The sequence below is a fragment of the Ambystoma mexicanum genome, chromosome 10 (genome assembly GCF_040938575.1).
Source record: "Ambystoma mexicanum isolate Mex_15411 chromosome 10, UKY_AmexF1_1, whole genome shotgun sequence".
Lineage (NCBI taxonomy): Eukaryota > Metazoa > Chordata > Amphibia > Caudata > Ambystomatidae > Ambystoma > Ambystoma mexicanum.
Genome location: NC_090932.1, coordinates 893,850,744 through 893,872,914, shown reverse-complemented (window position 1 = coordinate 893,872,914; position 22,171 = coordinate 893,850,744). Strand labels below are relative to the sequence as shown.

Sequence of the window (22,171 nt, the reverse complement as noted above, 5' to 3'; positions counted from 1 at the left end):
CATCCTCACTGTATGCAGGCCTGAACACACTATTCCCTCCCTCAAAGACTGCCAGGAGACAGCAGCTCCTCTGTTTACAGGCATGGGCATCATGTCACAACATCTACATCACCTCTTTTATGTAGAAACTAATTGACGTTGTTTATTTCTACTTTGATCCGTGACCACACAAACCGTATATCGCTGCATCAACTGAATGCATCGCTAAATTGCATTGCTCATTGCCGGAGAGATGTTACAGCGGAAAGCCAGTCTTTTGGAGCAGCTTTCTTCTGGATAATTATATGGTTTGGCATTATGAATCTACTACTTCCTGATTGGCGAATGCCCATAATTGCTCTTTAATCTCGTTTATCAATGACTCATTCCTGCATTACAGGACTCAACTATAAATGAACAACATTACTCAGAAACAGGAGGAAGTTGCGTTGGCCAACTAACCCATTTCAAGTCCCACACCTGTCATAAAGCCTTTGCAGGAGCGCGGCATGGGGGAATTGGATACTCGCGCCTCCTTCACTACAGGGCTTAATATATTGCAGATAGGTAACAGCTTCTCGGGGTGGACAAAATGTTCTTTCAACGCCTGGCCAAACAGGAGATTAACAAAATGCTCTTTGTGCAGCCAATTTAGATCTGCCACTTGGCAGAGTTTGACAAAGCCAGCATTGTCTCTACAGTTATCATACGTCTCCAAGCTTGCCATCGTGACAGCACGCGCATATCTTAATCATGCCACAATTTCTACCGTAACAATGGGACCACACAAGGAAACCTCAGACTGCACGTCATTGTGAGGCATGCGAATTTGTACATGCCTCGGGGGGCCTTCAATATGCCAATATACTGTTTATGACAATGGGTGGCCTCAAGACGTTGGTGTGTTTGTGTTAAGGCAATATTTGGATTATACCTTATCTTCAAGGCTTGCCAAATAAGTGCTTTGTAGGTAATGTTTAGTGGCCTCTTGATCCCTGGTTACTGGCATGTAACATTGGATAGCTTGGTGTTTCGTTCTCATCAGACCTTCGATCGCCTCTCAGATATGAGAGAGCTCCCATGGATCAAGGCCGTACCCTTTGACGGTGAAAGTTGATCACCTATTGAGTAGATTGGTTTTTATGTAGCGCATACACAAGATGTGAATTGTTTTTAGGCACTTGAGAGAGTTAGCCTCTGGGTTCGGTACGCAAGCGGCCAAGGCTTAGGGTGGGGTGGAACTTGAAAGAGACACAGTATGAGAGTAAAAGCAGGAGAAGAACAAAGAGACAAGGCACAGACGGTTAGAGGGGGATTACCCATCAAGAACGACATCATCTGGATCTGGATTCTGACATTCCTAAAGGTTCGTAAAGTGGTGAATAAAGGAGTTGCAGGGAGATGGGTGCCTGGGATCCAACAAAGACCATCTCGCTCTACATTATGGTCTGGGTGTTAATGACACAGCAATTTGGGAGCTCTAAGCGGCATTGCAATTTCTCAAATCTTCTGTTTGCTGGAAAAGGTTAATGGTAGTAAAATGTATGTACTGATAGTCTCTCGCTCTCTCCCATGAGCTGGCTTCTCTAGCTGGAATATGCAGCATTCTGGGGGATTTCCACAGCCTGCGGCCATAGTAGGAGGAAGGTGGCTTATATGTGGTGTTTAAGTTCAAAAGATTGGTTTGTGACTTCTGAAAGAAAAGTGGGTGAGGCAAACCTGGAAGCATGTCCTCTATTCTAGTTTACAGACCATGGTCATTAGTGCTGCGGCCATCGTCTAGGTTGTAAGGTAGAAATGCATGTTTACACTGTTCTATGTGTTTATCCCGCTCATGGATGTCACTTCAAAAAAGGCAGCTTTTTTTAGATAGCCTTGGAGCGGTCTCCATTGGGCAGGATTTTGCCACCATTCAGGGTGTCACCCCCTGAACCCTCCATTGTATACGCCTCAGCACCCGCCTTGCCTCCCTGCTGCACCTTGAGCCCCCATCCTACCCTAGCACAACCCAAACCATCATATTTAAGCTCACTCCTCACTCCTCGCCATCCTCCCACTACCATCCAGACCACACCTCCTCCCCAGACCACGTGACCCCCAACGGCCCTATGCTCAGCTTCCTCCCAGGGCACCCTTTCCCAGACTGGTGGCAAAGGAAAGATGCAAAACATGGCACCTGTTTCCCTTGTCTCCTGTGCCTTGCTCTGCCACATGATCTGCTGCAGTCTGCTCTACAAACAGGTATGGGACAGAACTCAATGTAATGAATGTCCTGCTGTGAGGCTCCTGACATGGGTTCCAGGGCAAATAGTGCCCTATAAGGATTCTGCTCCCGAGTGGTCCAATTACATCTGTGCCCTACTTTGATGTTTCTTCTAGGTATCACCATGTATCATGAATGCCCTACAGTGAATTGTCTCCCTGGGTGCACCAATGTAACTTGCACCCTACCTTGACGTTGCTCCTAGTGGTCATAATGCATTTTGTGCCCTACAATGACTTTTTCTGGGAAGTCTCAATATCATTTGCGTCTTATTGTGATGTTTCTCCTAGGACCCTTTAATGTGTGCCCTTCTGCGATATGGATCTTGGTTACTCCAATGTAATCTATGCCCTAATTTGATATTGCTTCTGGGAGCCCTAAAGTAGTTTGTGCCCTGCTTGGTTTTTGTTCCTTGGTGTCCAAAGACATGTTGTGCCCTTGTCTCTTATGTTTCAGGTGTCTTGCCCATTCCCATTTCCATCCTCCTTGTGGCCCCTACTCCAGATTGCAACAGCTTGCGTGCCCCACTCCTGTATCAACACACTTGGGCAAGGATCCTTATTCAGCAAAATTCCTGGGGAGGGACCTTCTTTTCTTTGTGCATGATTGTGGAGCTCAGGTTTCTTAGTCCCCTCGGAGTGAGCCAGTTCAAAGATGGTGGGTCCGAAGGGTACTCTAGTTGGCCAGAGAAATCCAATGAGATAGCGAAAAAACATTGCTGCAGAACAAATCTGTTTGCAGGGTTTACAGGAGGAGAATTCTCTTTTAAAGCGCTGTGTCCATATCATGATCGACTTCAGGTACAACAATTAACAAATTAATGGTACCCAAGAAGTCCAGTGAAAAGTAAATACAGCAGCGTCTGTGCAAAGTTAAATAATCGCTGCTATATAAAAACTCAAGTGCCCTAGGTGGATAATACCTGTCAGGTGTGTAAGATATACGTGTATATGGTCACTCTGACACTGAGATCTAACTTGCTCCTGGTAATTCAATGAGATGGGATCTTCACCTGTGTGTCAAAGGTAAAAGCACTTCACCCATTTGGTAGCCTTTTCAGTAGATAGGCGAGGGAGAAATGTTCAGCTTTACCCGTCATTGAAAAGTCAACATCTGCAGTGCATGCTGTGTTGAATAGAGGCTAGGAAGAATTATATTCACGCAGCCTAAGAGATGTGAAGATACTGGCCATAAGAAATGTGCAGAGGTGTACGCAGGATATGTGGGTAATCTTGTGAATGACTAATCTCAGGCTGTTGACCCAACCTTTTTCAACCTTTTGATGGCTTTAGGCCTTACTACTGGGAGAGGCCACCAAGGCTTAAGGCTCATACCATCTACTCCATAACACAGGCGTTTAATATAATTAGTTGGACAATGGGGCTGACCTCTAGGGAGGAACCTCGATCAAGTGACTGTGGTTCAGAGGTGGCCAAATGGGCAGGCTCTATCAACAGGGATCCAGACACCAATGGAACACATGCCATGGACCAGTAGACCATCTTAGAACGGGGCCAATATGTATCATGATATAAATAGGCAGATGCAGAATTCCTGCATTAAGGCCTTTATTATTTGCAGTATTTGCGGTCTTGTGCGATGGTCCGCAACATTACGCAGGAAACCCCTCTTGTATTGTCAGAGTGGTACTCTTGGAGCATTATGGAATGTACACAATGCCAAAGCTGTTCAGATATCCGCGCCACTGCTTAATGTGTACAAAAATAAGTGCCAGGGCCCAAATATTTTCTTGCATGGGGGCGGAGCAGTTCCCCCATCTACTGTTGAGACCCCCCACTGTTGCTCCATTCAGTGTCACACCCTGCTCCATATGGTGTCAATATATTTGCGGTTAAAGCTCCTACTGGTTCATGTGAAATCAACATAACATATTAGTTGTGTCTTGAAATAAAATAAATGTTTAAGTGTTTCTTTAAAAGACATCATCGTTAACATTGTGCTCTAATCGCATCAGTGTTAAGTGGAGCATGCTAACCATCTATGCACAGGAAAAAGGAGCAAACATGCTTTCCTCCTATGGGAAATTGAAGGACGCATCATTACTAAACCAATGAGTTGCCTGTTAAGTACTGCAGCAAGATTGTCCTGCATAGGTTGGCAATCATGCCTGGCCCTCCTGTTCGATGTGGATCTTTTCACTGACTTTTCCCCTGTGTTGTGGCTCTTGGCTGGTGACTGTCCTGTTGTTGTCCACCCACCCTGCTGGTTATTACACTAGAGAACTTGCAGCAATGTCATGCAGGCTGAGTGGAGCAGTGTGTGGACCTGGCTAGCATCAGTGCCCAGGATCGTCACCTTGCATCTAATTGTTTTTCATGAGAATGGATAAATGATCCTGCCCTGCCAACCTGGGTCCTCAGGTTTGTGAATAACAATGAGGCAGCCCAGGATGCAGTGACTCTAGCCAGTGCACACTGTTGTTGATTGTTATGTTACTATGAAAGTTAAAATAATAAAATTGCCAAAACACCACAATATAATGAAGCTGGGCTTAAAAATAAGTGCCGGGGCTCAGAAATAAGTGCCAAGGCTGAGCCCTGGCAAGCACCCCCTCCTCACCAATTAAGCACTATACCCAGCCCTATTTGCAAATCCCTGTCATCAAAACAACATACAAAGAAGACTTTAATGGGCTTTGATGCTAAAATAAACTATTCTCCTTGTTTGCACCCATACATGCATCTTCAAAAGTAAATAACTATTTGGATTACGGAATGTATCTTTGTTTAAAGATGCTCCGTCCAGCACTAAACCTAACGTGTCATCATTTGCTGGGAAGCCGCATTTAAGATTGTGTGTAGTGAATGTCACAATAGCCAATCAGGTATCATCAAAAACAAGCGGCGGCAAAGCCAACAGTTTTGTTTTTTATGTAGGCATGGGGTTGGCATTTGGCAGGTAACTGCCATCTTGGTACTATGTTGCCATACAATGGCCACAGCTGAAAAAAGGTTTAAGCACCTGGTCATATGACGTCAGTGAGGTGCAAATGACTATTTAATGCCTATACACAACCCAAGCCTTTTGGACTTAATGAAAGGAACAGATGCAAGAACAGACCTATTGCTTACAAATAATGGGGAGCAATGCAAACCTGTTTAAGACATTTTCACTTCACCAAGCGCTCATTTACAGTGGCAATTAAGCCATTAACTCTCCCATATACAGCACACAATGTGATGATACTACATGAGAGAGATAGCTCAAAGACATCCTAGTGTATTTCTGGTGCGGAAGGTGGGTAGTGGGCGGAAATGGCCCAAGGAATTTGCATGTCCAATTCGTGATCAATGGGTGGGTATAAGCCGAGCAACACCAACAGGCTGTGTTTTCCTCCACACATCTTATCTCCCTCCCATTAGTATTCCTGTGACACTGTCTGCCTGTAGATGCCACTCAAGCGCTAGCTAACAGCCAAAACTAAAAGGAATATTCTGGAATCCTTCCTGTTGGGGAACATCGATGATGCAGGTATGAGTAAACAGAGCAGGATGTGCTTCTGTTCTCTACAGTAGCATGCTGGTTCTTGTAGTTAAGTTTCGATAAGTACGCATGACCCTCGTGTCCAAGTTCACGTGGTTGTATTCTCTTTTTATGTTGCATGTTTGAGGGGGGCGAGATATGCGAGGGAACACCCACCAGCTGAACCACCACCCTTGAGACACAATCGCCCAGCTCCACTCCAAACATTCTAGGTGACATCATATCACACGTCACGAGCGCCCACCCATCCTCACTGTATGCAGGCCTGAACACACTATTCCCTCCCTCAAAGACTGCCAGGAGACAGCAGCTCCTCTGTTTACAGGCATGGGCATCATGTCACAACATCTACATCACCTCTTTTATGTAGAAACTAATTGACGTTGTTCATTTCTACTTTGATCCGTGTCCACACAAACTGCATATCGCTGCAACAACTGAATGCATCGCTAAATTGCATTGCTCATTGCCGGAGAGATGTTACAGCGGAAAGCCAGTCTTTTGGAGCAGCTTTCTTCTGGATAATTATATGGTTTGGCATTATGAATCTACTACTTCCTGATTGGCGAATGCCCATAATTGCTCTTTAATCTCGTTTATCAATGACTCATTCCTGCATTACAGGACTCAACTATAAATGAACAACATTACTCAGAAACAGGAGGAAGTTGCGTTGGCCAACTAACCCATTTCAAGTCCCACACCTGTCATAAAGCCTTTGCAGGAGCGCGGCATGGGGGAATTGGATACTCGCGCCTCCTTCACTACAGGGCTTAATATATTGCAGATAGGTAACAGCTTCTCGGGGTGGACAAAATGTTCTTTCAACGCCTGGCCAAACAGGAGATTAACAAAATGCTCTTTGTGCAGCCAATTTAGATCTGCCACTTGGCAGAGTTTGACAAAGCCAGCATTGTCTCTACAGTTATCATACGTCTCCAAGCTTGCCATCGTGACAGCACGCGCATATCTTAATCATGCCACAATTTCTACCGTAACAATGGGACCACACAAGGAAACCTCAGACTGCACGTCATTGTGAGGCATGCGAATTTGTACATGCCTCGGGGGGCCTTCAATATGCCAATATACTGTTTATGACAATGGGTGGCCTCAAGACGTTGGTGTGTTTGTGTTAAGGCAATATTTGGATTATACCTTATCTTCAAGGCTTGCCAAATAAGTGCTTTGTAGGTAATGTTTAGTGGCCTCTTGATCCCTGGTTACTGGCATGTAACATTGGATAGCTTGGTGTTTTGTTCTCATCAGACCTTCGATCGCCTCTCAGATATGAGAGAGCTGCCATGGATCAAGGCCGTACCCTTTGACGGTGAAAGTTGATCACCTATTGAGTAGATTGGTTTTTATGTAGCGCATACACAAGATGTGAATTGTTTTTAGGCACTTGAGAGAGTTAGCCTCTGGGTTCGGTACGCAAGCGGCCAAGGCTTAGGGTGGGGTGGAACTTGAAAGAGACACAGTATGAGAGTAAAAGCAGGAGAAGAACAAAGCGACAAGGCACAGACGGTTAGAGGGGGATTACCCATCAAGAACGACATCATCTGGATCTGGATTCTGACATTCCTAAAGGTTCGTAAAGTGGTGAATAAAGGAGTTGCAGGGAGATGGGTGCCTGGGATCCAACAAAGACCATCTCGCTCTACATTATGGTCTGGGTGTTAATGACACAGCAATTTGGGAGCTCTAAGCTGCATTGCAATTTCTCAAATCTTCTGTTTGCTGGAAAAGGTTAATGGTAGTAAAATGTATGTACTGATAGTCTCTCGCTCTCTCCCATGAGCTGGCTTCTCTAGCTGGAATATGCAGCATTCTGGGGGATTTCCACAGCCTGCGGCCATAGTAGGAGGAAGGTGGCTTATATGTGGTGTTTAAGTTCAAAAGATTGGTTTGTGACTTCCGAAAGAAAAGTGGGTGAGGCAAACCTGGAAGCATGTCCTCTATTCTAGTTTACAGACCATGGTCATTAGTGCTGCGGCCATCGTCTAGGTTGTAAGGTAGAAATGCATGTTTACACTGTTCTATGTGTTTATCCCGCTCATGGATGTCACTTCAAAAAAGGCAGCTTTTTTTAGATAGCCTTGGAGCGGTCTCCATTGGGCAGGATTTTGCCACCATTCAGGGTGTCACCCCCTGAACCCTCCATTGTATACGCCTCAGCACCCGCCTTGCCTCCCTGCTGCACCTTGAGCCCCCATCCTACCCTAGCACACCCCAAACCATCATATTTAAGCTCACTCCTCGCCACTACCATCCAGACCACACCTCCTCCCCAACCACCTTCACACCTCTCCCACAGCCCTTACAGCAACAATCCACTTACCTGATCCCTCACTTCCTTGTTCCTCCCTGTTACGTGCCCTCATGTGATGCAGCCTCTCCTAAGCAGTGTTTCCTGGGTGGTGTATTTTAGAGGTGGTCCAGGAAACGCGGTGCAAAGACCACAGTTTGTTTTACACTGGTGAAATGCTCTTCCCCATGAGGCTCCATCAGCCTGGGGAACCATTCCTAAATGCACGGGAATGCCCTTTTCCTTCTCCAGTATCTGGTAGTCTGGTGACTTAAATATGGCAGACACAGGGCATTTCTTCTTTATCTCAAAATATCTTCAATCAAAGCCATCCACAAGCTCCAGGCCTGTCTCACCCTGATACAAACCTGGATGTCCAGTGCAATACCTCAAACCGAAGCCCACCAAATCGAAATTTCTCCTCCTCTCCAATAACACCAAAAACAACCAGATCCAGACGTACCATAAACCCAGAGGGCATCTCCCCACAGCGGACAACATGTGATACATCCCTGGGATTCCACATCAGAGTCATCTCTCCTTAAAAACACAAATAGAAAAGAAAGCCAGACAGCTTGATATGACCTATCTCCCTTATGGAAGATCAAGCTCATTCTTCTCCGGGAAGGATAGCTCAGGGCAACACTCTGGTCTTGTAAACACCTCACTGAGCAGAGCGGTTTTGGTAGCCAGTCCCGGTACTGTGCTTCGAGGCTGGAGTCTGGCATGCAGTGCAATATAAGAAACCAGTTTAATAATTTGTTCTACAGAAAATAACTTCTGATCAGATCCACAGTACAAGCCCTCGTCCTTCCTCACCTGAACAGTGGAAATGCCCTGCTCACCGGGCTACCCACTTCCACCTGGGTACCAATGAGCTCTGACCTCCACACTCTACCTCATCTCATGGAAGGCCTTCACACATTTCACCACATTACATCCACCTGCGAACTACATTTGGTTGTTCCTACACACATCGCCTTCAAGACCAGCTACATGGTTTCCAAAGCTGTCATCCTGCACACTCTCTCCTACCTGGCCGACAGCATCACCATCTCTGGTGGCCAACACTCCACATGAAGCAAGGGCCAGGTGAGATCAGTGCTGCAAAAATGCAAACAAGAAAAAGAAACAGGAAACAAGCTCCTTCGAGCAGCACCTCTAAGCTGTGGAGCCTCACACACATCAACATTAGACTCACATCCACCCTTAGGCAATTCAGAGAGTAGCTCAAGACCCTCCTCTTCAAATAGCACCTTCTTCACGGACCATAATGGCCCCTGATCCGACTAGCCGGCTGATCACCACCTCACCCCTAATGATCACTTCTGTTGCTTAACTTTAATGTAACAGCCCTGTTGTAACTACGCCACCTAGCGTGTAATCCTATTAACCACTGAAGTGCAGTGCCCCATTGCTTCTGAAAGCTAGGTCCGCAATCAATAAATACTCCCCCAAAAAATATTGTAGTTGCCTGACAAACACTTAAATTAGTGGTCTACGGAGACAACCAGGGCATTATTATCTGCAAACATATTTGTTCTCTTTGTGTCTTGGAATTAACCCTGTGCATGGATCATGTCGTAGAGAAATCTTCCTCTGTCTTTGAATCCTGTTAAGGTTCTAATTATGAATCTGGTGACAGCAGCAAACACAGGTAACATTTCATATATCTCCTGTTTTTACTGCCTGCTTTATTACAACTCAGATGGTATTTAACACATGTGGTGTCCACACGATTCTGACACCTTCACAAAATCCTCCCATAGATTCCACGATTTTTTACCTCCTGCCGAAAGCTAGAGGTAAACACATTTTAAAATAAGTCCAGCAATACACATGGTTTGTCCCTATGTCAAGGGATGTCCTGATGAATCCCTTTATGTTAAGATGGAAACACGTGCTTTGGGGACCTTAAAAGGGGTTGAAAATGTAAGCACCTAAAATGGCCACCATATCGCTGCGTGCGCAATGTAGCCCACAGAAGGGTCAATGCTGCACCTTCTGTGCATTTTCAGACACGATACAGTAAGGGTATGACCTGCTACTGCACACAGTCCATTTGCACTGTCAAAATAGGGAAAGAAATTACATTTTTTTAAACATGAAATACATAATATGCAGATCTGAATGCGTTATCCTCTCTATGGTGGTAAAAATAACTAACCATCTGAGACCCTCACATTACAAAATGCAGAATTCTGGTTAAAGAAAGTCAGCAGAATGAGGCCCCAAGTGAACCCTCTTCAGTCTCAGCACACAATAAGAACACGCGCTTTCTGTTAAAGCAGCAGAGATGAGACTTTCATTCTTGGGACCGAAGATTTGGAGTAAATTACCAAATTCCGATCATGATGGAGCAATCTTATTGCAGTCCCAGGCTCCTGTTGAAGTGGCATTTGTTCAGGTAGATGTTATGTACACGTTCTAGTGGATATACAATCAGCGAGTCTACGCAATGTATAAATGATCCCATTGACTGAGACCAAAAGAAAAACAACACAGGGACACCACCCCTGTTTCACCCACTTGGTTGTCGACCCGCCCCGGCCACAGCACCTTGCCAGATGTTGCACTATGCACCCATCTACTCTGTGCCACACAGAGGCCACAGATCCACTACTTTATTTCGGTACACGGACTCCTATTTCCTCCTCGCAGCACTATCCTAAGAATCTATGAGGCAGCAACAAGCCCTGTCACAGGAGGTTCTCCCCAAAACAGCAGAAGGTGGACCATTCTACCAGCCAGTGCACATCTGCCTCTCGGGCTGAGAGAGTTGCGCAGGGGCTCCGCCACACTGGCTTACTTCCGCCAGGTGAATTGGCAAACTTGTACCATCAGAAAACACGCACTCTTGTGAGTGCCAAGAAGTGAAACTACCAGACAGCAGCCATGCAACAGTAAAACAGCGACAGGAACACATTCATTGTAATAAAATAATAACAGAAAGTGGTTCTTGTTTATATTTCAACATAAAGCCAACCGACGGTCCTGGAATCCTGCTTCCAGCGCCAAAACGCCCCCAAGCTGTCTTTCTTTTTTAACTGCAAGAGCATGAGCCGGATTCAGGGCAGAGTGAGGATAGCGCCATAACAGATGGCGGGCACACTTCCCGTCTCTTAGGAAGAAACGTTTGGGAAGAGCAGTTCTCAGAAGAATCACAAAGTTACAATGAAAAGCCTTTGTGGGTTATGGAAGTACACTAGAGCGTGGCTATGCTTTGTCAAATCTCGAAAACATGAAATGTCGCTCATTAAAAAAGACAATACCTCCCGGAAGTCGTATTCAAAGTGCCGAAGCTGCAGACATTGTTCCAGTTTGAGATGGTGTCTGGACCAGAACTGACCAAAGGCTTTTTCAGTCTCATATAGCTGTGCCAGTAACCTGGAGAGAAAGGAAGGCCATGGACTGTTAAAATAAACATGCAAGATATTAAGAATGCCTCTGGACACATGCAACACTTTATACATGCTATTGATTGGAATTTCTTGCAATTCAAAAATGGCTGCTTAGCATGGGGTTTGTTAAACCAGAATTTAGATGATTGCAGAATTGGTTATCCAAAGAGTGGTATGTATTTAATTATATGCATTTAATGATTGCCACCTTCTTTCATGCCACCGCATTTGGTCGCTATTAAGCGTTAAGCCACTCCTCCGGGTAACAATATTAGACACTTCCATCAACACATTTAACACCTACACATTCTTGAGACTTAACAGAAACACATTCATTAAAATTCGCATCACTGGTTAGATCATTTGGACATGTGGGCTTGTACTAATTTCCAAAGATTATATGGCTTTCTGGTGTGAGGCAATTCCAAAGATGTGAGCTTGGTACTGGATTTCAGCATAATCACGAGTTGTTCTGTGAAGGAGGAGCAACTACTGTATATATTTAGCAGGAAGGCCAGTACTTAGAGCGCCCAACAGCTCCAATAAGGGACATACACTACTGAAATTGCAGACATTTTGAAACCTCTTTCACAGGTATGAGATAGAACTGTGCCTTTAACACATCTCCTCTAGATGTGTGGGGCGGTGTAATGCTTTTAAAATGTAGTATCGTTGACAAAAAAACATGGACTCTGTTTGAAATGCATTCTGGGTGCGCTCAGAACAGCAATGGACCTTCTCCTCAAACCTCAGTGAAAGATGCTTTTTAATGTGAGCTCTGGATATTGTTTGCATCCTTTGAATCACTAAAAAAACAGGTTTTCTCACCTATGTTAGTCTGTAGTGTCTCAAGGACTGTTTTGAATAAAGGTGCCTAATAACTTTAGTGTACTTGGGAAAAAGATAAGTAATACATATATCCGTGTGCTTTTTGGAAAAGCAAAACAGGTGGACGAGAGGTTTGGGCAGACATTACCACTTCTGGCCTCTTTTCTGATTGGGCAGACAATATCACTTCTGGCCTCTTTTCTGATTGGGCAGACAATATCACTTCTGGCCTCTTTTCTGATTGGGCAGACAACATCACTTCTGGCGTCTTTTCTGATTGCGCGGGCTTAGGGGAATGCTGGCGTTATTTAATAGACCAACAGACAAGATCCCCATTTTTGTGCACATGTTGCCACCATTTCAACAGTAGCGTGCCTCAATAGATCCTCCAAGCTTCAAATGCAACGGTATGTCAACCTCTTATATGTGGTATGATACCCCATGTGCATTAATGACAGCAGGCACTCCCATATGATAGACATTGCAAAGAAATAGGCAGAGAGACAGCCTGAAGGGGGACATTAGTACAAATAGCTCAGCTCAAAGCTTTCACAGTAGCAGTAGGAAACATTGTTTTCTGTCTAGGTAGCACTATTGTCTTCATTTTGGTTCTTAAATTCATATATTTTGGTCTCCCGAATAGGCTTATGGACACATATACCTTCCTTAATACAGAAGTCACTAAAATTCCCTTTCTTGCTTTTATTAACAAAACTCTGCCTTTGAAACCTTGTATTCTCCTTCTCAGTCAATCCATTCTCCTTGTGGACGGCAAGTCACTGCCAGGGCAAAACGTATGAAGAAGAAAGTGGCCACCGTCCTCCCTAAATGATTCCCCAATCCATCCATCCTCGTAGAACTCAAAACAATGCTTTAGTATTCAACCATTGCAACATTGCTTTTTTTTCATCCCCTACCATGTCGCAACCTTATATCGCGAGATAATTCCCTTCTTATCCTAACACTATACTTTTATTGAAATGTTCACTTTTCAGAGAATTAGGTCGATTATTCTTAGCACATTGCTGATCAAGAAGATCATTAGTAGTTGGCGTGTTACTCAAGATACTTTAGGAATCTCTCTTGTGGACATGTTGGCCCCAAAGGAGGCATCATTGAGATATCCCCCTCTCTGTAGAGAAGGGAAAGTCCTTTGTTTTTGGGTTCTGATAAAAGAATACTATTTAGGCGACTCTGCTATATGGAACTATTTCAGAATGCGGAAAACCCCTGATGAATATCCAAATACATGTTTAGAAGAAATAAATGCAAGTTAAGAAGCAGAAATACCTAACTCGACCATAATCTCAGTTTGGTCAACTTTTGTATGCTGTCATATTTTATCGGAATATATTTACTGGAAAAATGTTTGGTGACTGGAACGACGAGTTAGGCACCAATTATATAACTTCTGAATTCCAGCCATTCCATAAGTCAACATGAATATACCAGTAAACAGTTGCAGAAGATCGATTTCTAATTACAGTGGACGCCAGTGAAAATCAAACATCGAAAAACAATTGAAGGTTTTGGGAATGTTTTAAAAGATAAGTCTTATTTGCATATTGGGGGAGAACATTCTCACTCATTCGAAGGGGCAAGAGAATTTGGCAGACTGTTGCCCATCTGCCTGTCTGACTACAGAAATGGGTCCACATCTCCCCTGCTCTGACTGCCTTACAGTCTCTTCAGGTGGACAAAATAATTGAACTCAAAAACCTCAGCAGTGTCCACCATACATTGTATCACCTGGACATCCACTCTCGCCGGACGTCTCTGCATGGCTTTCTCCAAGCTTCAAGTATCTCAACTTCTCTAACCTTCAGTGAGGGCCCAAGCCTTCTCCATCATGGCTCCCAGCCTATGGAATTCCCCTCCTCTACACACAATCAACTTTAATTCTGCAAAGCCATCAAGACTCCTGTAACCTTTGCCGTTATCCTTCCTTTTGAATACAGGGGCTATGAGATCACAGTGCTGTTGTATGTCTAAGCATCTCCAATTCATTAAAGTGCAGAAATTAAAATTAAACATGGGGCAACATCCATGATATTTGATGATCTTTGACTGGAAAACTATGGACCCCAAATTCTTTAACAGAAAGGAAGAACATTTTTACACCAATGTGGAAAGTGCATAACGGCATGTCTCTGAATCCAGTCTTTGACCAGCCTTAGAAGTCGAATGCACATTTTTATTCTAGTTTTGGTAACTCTAAATATTGAAAATACTGGTTGTTTTTGTGCAGTAAAGTAAGAGCTGAAATTGATTGTATGGTAATTTGCACACATGCCTATTTATTTATTTATTTATTTATTTTAAAAAGTGAATAAACATCAGTACTTGGTTGTTCTCAGAAGGATTATTTGCTGACTGGCCCCTGTGGAAATTAAACTTTGTAATGAGCTATTTATTTATTTGAATTGTAATTGGTTATTTATAACGTGCTTAATACCCAGAGGTTTCTAAGCGCCGTCCCAGGGATCAAACCTGTGATGCTCTACGTCATCTTGCTTCCAAGATGAGTGCATTGCCCCTGAGCTATCCTTTCCGAGACTTTGCAACACCAAGGCCACATCGTACTTTGCAGAAGTTCCAAGATACATCAAACTCCTATCATCTTTCAGTACAAAATGAATCCTGCATCTCAGTTCCCTTTATATGTGCTTTCTTTAATTGCTTTGCTCTTAGCCACCCAGATGAGGCTGCCAAAGGAATCTCCAACCTTAAGGCCTCTGGCCACACCACACTCATTGATGTTTGCTTCTCATCTCTCCCCTAATCACCTACACCCACCGAGCTGTGCACCACAAAGGCCTAGAGCCCAATCACGAGGACCCTTTGTTCAGGCACTTCTTTGCTTCGCAAAAGCTCAAGATACCAGAACATTACATGGAAGGCCACTTCTTTGCCGTGCAAGCCGCACGCTTTGCCTGGAAGCCTCTTCGCCCCACCTGCAGCATGAAGCCACGCCCCCTTTCCTCAAGAGAACCCGGAAAGGACATCTGCTGTGCCTTATCTTCTGAATGATTTGCACCTTTCTATCATGCACCTTTTCCACCTCCCCTCTCCCTTTCTTTTCTCTATGTCCTGTCCAGCCCGAATAATGCATGCCTTCTGAAGCAAGTGCATGTTTTGAATGCGCGGTTGGACGCTACCAATAAATCAAATCACATAAGACTTTACCTTCTCTCAACTCACTGATGTTACCAGGTAGTGGGCTCTGAGTCCCCATTTGGCCGTCCTCTACTTGAAATAGCATCCTGAAGCTGGAATGTTACATCAAGTCTCTGATCTTGAAGTAGAATCCTAAAGCTGGAATCTTACATCAAGTCTCTGATCTTGAAGTAGCATCCTAAAGCTGGAATCTTACATCAAGTCTCTGATCTTGAAGTAGAATCCTAAAGCTGGAATCTTACATCAAGTCTCTGATCTTGAAGTAGCATCCTGAAGCTGGATTGTTACATTAAGTCTCTGATCTTGTGTATGATTCATGCAACCTCCCTTCTATCGAGGGGAGGGTCGTGTTCCTCCCTATGTGGCCAGCGAAAGCATTTCTCCACTCTATGTGAAGGGACTATGCTGCTTTCTGAGGTAAGCCGTCTCCCACAGGTGATCTGCCTGATCCGGTTAATCACATATGTTAAAGACCAACTAATGCATGAAGCCAGGTGTCAGCTCAAAAAACGTGTTTTCTTTAAATAATAAAACGACGAGTCAAATGATGTATTTTTGAAGCACTTCTTGGTCATTTGATTTCAAAACAGGGGTGGACTGGGTTCTAAAAGAGGCCCTGGAAATAATGTTCAACCCCATATTATACATTTTCAGCAATCCCAACCCTTTTTCTATGGGAAAATATGGAAATACCACACAAAAGAAGCCCAGGGTCAAGAGGCCCTCTGGGAAATCTCCAGAGTTCCCTATAGGCCAGCCTGTCCTTGAAACTGAGTATATTTTAGAAACTATTGTAAACAGTGACTCTGTGGTTTGCCCCACATGCCTTCTAGAACTGTGTGTTTTGAAAGCACTTCTAGACTAGTACCTTTTAGAAAAAAATAAAAATGTAATACAGTTTAGACAAATGATTCCTAACATAATAAAACTGGATTGCTGCCCTAATACTCCCTGCTGGCTACCGCCAATATTTCATAATGGCCGTCTCGTTTTCTTCTGAGGCTTCAGCAAACCTACAGAAGTTCAGTGGTGACCATACTCACAGGCACAGTACAGTCTGCTATCATACACGTCAGGTTAGTCTTACCTACACTCACGCAAGAATCAATCTGTGCCCACAAAGGTGGTGCGTGAAGATATTTCTTGGAAACTAATACTTCTCACCAGTCACCACCACTGTTATAGCTCAGGGGACTAGACACAGGATACACCAAATTGTCATCCCTATTAGTAACAGGCAGGCAACCCTCCTCCAGACTGGATTGCATCAGCTGCCACCCCTCTACATCCCACCGCCTCCATACTCCCTCCAAAACTGCACCACCCATCCTGGGACAAGCAGCAGGATACAACCACGGATGTTAGGTGAGCAGCAAGATCCCGACTCGTCCCTCAATGCAACAAAAATAAATGTTAATGATACATGTTAATCACACCACAACACCTGCCAATTCAACCTTGCAAATATCTTGTCGAAATGCCTATCCCATGCATTAAACATTTCTTTACAAATCAAGTAGGTGTAAAATGCATGTTGCCCAATGCGTGCCTGTACATTCTAAATACAGGCTAAGGCTATGAGCCGGCACTGCGTTCAACAGGTGCTATTGGAAAAACAGGCATCTCATAGGTTCAAAACATGTACTTTGCATCCACCTGCTTTTTACAACCCTACATCATCAAGTTGATGACTTTCTTGAGACCTTAACATGCTGTGTATGCAACATAAGGTGCAGCGTGTGCGCATGTGGTGGCCAGTACATTGGGGGTCATTACACGGTAGAAGGTAGCCATGCCGCTAATAGCGTCATGGCTACCCCCTTACCGGGTACCAGGTTCCTTGAATGAGGAATTACTGGGCCATTCCAACCTTGGAGGGCCCGGTAATTCCTCATTCAAGGAACCCGGACCCGGTACATCCCCATTCCTATTTGAGCCCCCATTAGGGCTCAATGGGAATGGGGAGCATGCTAACAACGGGCCCGTTAATAACGGGCCCGTTGTTAGCATGCTGGTTCCTCGCAGGACCCGCTAAGGATGCCTGGTTTTATCAGGCGTCCTTACCGGGTTCCGCGAGGTGGCCTCATAATAGGGCGGTAAGGGGTTGACCGCTCCGGCACCTTTACTGGCGCTGTTAACCCCTTACCGCTCAACTCGTAATGACCCCCATTTTATGCAACTCCTGCTTGGACCCCAAGGCTTCCTTTAAACTAAAATTCCATTCCTTTGGGAGATAAGACCTCCCACCCCACCTACCCAACCCTCCCCCAACGCTGCTCTGCTTATTTTGAAGACCTTCATTCGGACACAAAAAAAGCACAAACGGAAGTGCAGTTACATAAGTATTCCAGCCTGTGTCCTATTTTAATTAGTAGCTACTTTTAAAACATTGGGTTACCTTTAGCCCATACCCCAATTATTTTCTGCAGAGTGGTTGAAGCTTTGCACTGGCGTTGCAGCTCACAGATCTTAATTCAGTGCCAATCCAACCTTTAAAATATACTTCCATGTCCAAAATATGAATTCACACTTGAAGAAGTTGAAATATTGATGAACCTTGGGGCAGGATAAAGCAGCTGCCAGAATATACGAGCATATCACTTCGGTGCAGCGAGGCCCCCACTGTTCAGCCACCCTCTTAACTCCAAGCCTTTGTATGTCTCTGGCTTGCATGAACTTCGGGGGCCCCCTCAGAACAAACTGAAAGGGGTCCCATTATTTTGCCTGGAATATCAAGGCAGACAGGAAAATCCACCTGTAGGTGGTCCCCGGTTGTTGAAGTTAGGTAGAGTTGGGCCTCCACATGAACTTTTGGCAACACCGTGAAACAGATGGCATCCTGTTTCTAGGCAGCGGCCTATGAGGTTGTGTGGCCAAAGACCCTTACTTTTTATACTGAAAACTATATCTAAAAACGTGATCTTTTTAGGACTTGGAGTTCCTGCATGGGGGCTTCGGGTCCTTTAGTTTGGTCACCTTTTCTTGCTCCATTCAAAGCTGAATGCCTTACTACCCACCACTGTTTAGTTGGGCCGATATTGTCACTTGTAAGACATTTTGCCTGCTTCACAAATATTTGGACTGGAGCAAAGCCGGAGATGCCAATGAACATGTCTGTTTTGCACCTGCTGCCCAAAACCTGACTCACAAACCCCAAAACTGGAGCAAATCTGAAGATGTCTGGAAAATCTCTAAGATGTCATAGTGCAAACCTTCAGAACCACACATGCTTCTGAGCATCTCAAAGATGCTCCAGGCATCCCCACATTTGCTTCCGTCTAGGCTTTCCGAAGTAGGGAGACCGTGCAACTCAAGGATCCTCACGGGCAACGTTTGCCCTGATGCCAATCTTTGAGAATATGGCTCATTGGGCCTCATTACGACCCTGGCGGAAATCGAAAAACGATGGCGGAAATGCAATACCGCCATCGAATAGCGCTCGGTGCGACTATGACCCGTCACCGCAAAGTACGATGCCATTAGCGACACCGTAGTGAACGCCAACGCTAACTGCACCAAGTACGCGCGCGCGCGCCATGCCAAACCGTAATTACCACCATGGCGCAACGGTACGCGAATTCTGACCCTAGCGGACATGCACCTAACGCCATCAAGCACGGCGGAAAGTACCATTCCGCCATGGTGAGAAGTACGGCATCGCGAACCAACCGTAAACGGCCCCACTGAGTGCCTGTACACCGCTCCCTGGCCACATTGTACAACTCCCCGTAGGTGCAATGAAGTCACACAATGCAACCAGTGAAATGTACTAGTCATCCATGCCTGCCAACGAACAAATGAATCTCAAGAGGGGCCAATGGGAGCTGCAGGGCACAGATGGCACGAATACAGAAGGCATCCCAATGGACATGACCTCAGTCTCCCACCAAGAAACGCACGCAAACACAGGCACCTGTGACCAGCAATATTCCGAAAATCACATCATTCCACCAATCCACCTGGCTGACCGGCATCTGTTACACAAAAGCTAATCCCCCGCCCCTGAGCATGACATCATTAAAACAGTCATATTGGCAGCCCTCATCCCTGACCTCACTGGGCTTCGTAGGCAAACGCGCCCAGCACAGTACCACGCAACTATACTCCGAAGCTGGAACCCAATGCAGATCTCCTCACAATACATCGCTCCCCAAATAGGAATATGCCACATCACTTGCAAAGAAGAACGCTACACGGTCCATATCAGAATAGAAATTTAATGCACAACAAATTCACCAAGCCCATACAGCCATTAGGCCATGAACTCCAAAACACATTTCACCATTGTGGGCTGCATCCGCAATAAATGACCAGCTACTTCTTGTGTGACGCCCTGTTCCTTCATGGTACACAGGGGCTACATTCTCGTACGAAAAGGCAACATGGAAGCGCCTAGAACCGCAGGGCCGTCCCAATAGGGAGGCACTAGTCCAGCTGAAAGGCCGAAATGTTGCTCCTAGCCACTAGTACTGCGTAAGGGCATGTGGCCCATTGGCGATCGTCCCATAAGATCGTAATGCTGCTCCACTGATTAACACGAAGCAGCAGGTGTCGGGAGTAAAATCCATCTGCAGGAGTGGCATACAGATGGCAGTGGCAAAAGGGGAGGAGATACCTGTCAACCAAATGAAATGAAAAAGAACAGTATGGCCATCAGAACTACATTTGAATTACTCACTTCAATGATCACACCAAATCCACAGCCATATGCATGCTAGCCCACTCCAAAGGATCATCACCACCCAAAAACCACTTGCGAATCATAACTATCTATATCGAGGTGAAAACACCATCACAAACGAGTGTACCTGTGCATGCGTCTGTTAAAACAGAATCCATCAGATGGGATTGGTAACGTGCATAGACACAAGTGTCTGAAGGCGCGTCGAGACAGGGAGGGCTCAACAAGGCCAGATAGACGATGGTCCCACTATGGCAGCCCTGCATCACATAGCGCAGGGGAGGCGGACAGATTCCAAGAAGCCCTGTACATGGCAAACTCTGTATCAATTCATCTGTCCATGCATCCATTCATCATTCCCTCATCCCGTAATGAGAACGCCTGTTTCCATACTCACATAACATGTGAAATTTCCATTGAGTCTGTGCGTTATGCAGCCTGCAAAATCCACTGTGCCCCAGCCCGTAATTCCAGTGTTGTGAAGTAACATGTATTTGGGAACGTCCGGCCTCATCGTCCACTTCGCCATTGCGCATCCCAAACTATTCATATCAATCATTGCATCCTCGCCATGGCCCCTGTCCCAAGGACATTGAACAATAGAACGTTATATTTGCAGTCAGACCTGTGGGCATCTCCTCGCCGCTAGCTGAAAACCGAAAGCGCCGCCCTTCGAATTCCTCATTTGCAACATCACGTCGAAAAGGCATCTGTGGCCGCTTGAAATCACAAATTAATCCATCTAGTGCGGCTGTGTGTGAAAATGGCAACTGCCTTCACTCACAAATGGGACGCCCCGCCCGTCGTTGAACCTCGGTACAGTGATGCATGAGGGTCCACCGTTACTCGAGTACTACGTTCCACTGACCCTTCACAAGTCTGTTCGCGACTGCAAAGATAGTATGTGAAACAATGGGACCATAGCCGAATGAACATATCAACCAATGTTACACTGCCATCGGGTACAAATACATGATTGTAATAGCAAGATGCCATTCGTCGAATTGCAGCGTTGTGTGCGGGACGTGCTCGCCCAAAGGGGAGAGCAGCTTGCACAGGTGGAATGAATCACCACAGGTGGAGGCCATACAGCCTGAAAACACATAAATTGCACGCCCAGTCTCCTCCCACAACCACTCCGAAATGCTACCGGCAGGACTAGCTATGTTGGCCCTGGGGGACCTGATAGCACTGCAGGTACTCCAACTTCAAGAAGAAGACGAACACCAACTACAACCGGCCGCACGGAGGAGACGCAGGAGGAGGAGGAGGGCAAGGCAGGGCCAGCAAGGGCCGCCAGCACAGCCACTACCACCACGCAGGCAGCCCGCAATCCCACGCCTCCGAGCACATCCGTTCAACCTCACTGATGAGCAGATCCACACCCTCTACCGTTTGGACCGGGACACCATAACCGCCATTGTGGACATGACACAGGCTGACCTTGTCAGCATGATAGATAGCCCAACCGCCATCCCACCCCTACTGAAGGTGGTGTCTGTACTCCACTTCCTGGCCACAGGCACCTACCAGCACACAGTCGGACAGTTGCATGGCATTTCACAGCCACTGTTCTCACGGACACTATTGCAAGTGCTCGATGCCCTCCTGAAGCACACAGACGACTACATCTCTCTACCACGCTTGGAGCAGGAAATTACCAACACAAAAGTGGGATTCCATGCACTTGCCGGCATACCGGGTTGCATTGGTGCCATCGACTGCACCCATGTGGAATTGGTCGTCCCACATGCCATGGAGGCCCAGTACCGCAACCGGAAACAATTCCATTCTCTGAATGTACAAATGGTGTGTGACTCCAACAGGATCATTACACATCGTTGTGCCCGATTCCCTGGATCAACCCATGATTCTATGATCTTGAGGAACTCTACAATACCACGCTACATGGAGCGACACGCAGGGAACAGATCCTGGCTACTCGGTGAGTCTCATTTCATGCATGATGATGTGGGGTATGTGATGCGGCAATGACCTGGCAGGAAGGGGGGGGGGTGCGTACGTAGCAA

At 45.7% G+C, this 22,171-nt stretch overlaps 1 protein-coding gene across 9 annotated transcripts in view; it reads right to left on the bottom strand.

Moving 5' to 3' along the window:
• MCF2L2 (MCF.2 cell line derived transforming sequence-like 2) overlaps positions 1-22,171 on the bottom strand; it is a 3,251,461-nt gene that overhangs the window by 2,183,105 nt on the left and 1,046,185 nt on the right. For all 9 annotated transcript variants that reach the window (XM_069618639.1, XM_069618638.1, XM_069618642.1 and 6 more), the window contains exon 9: positions 11,327-11,441. In XM_069618639.1, coding sequence (XP_069474740.1) covers positions 11,327-11,441 — 115 coding nt within the window. The remainder of the gene's footprint in view (positions 1-11,326; positions 11,442-22,171) is intronic.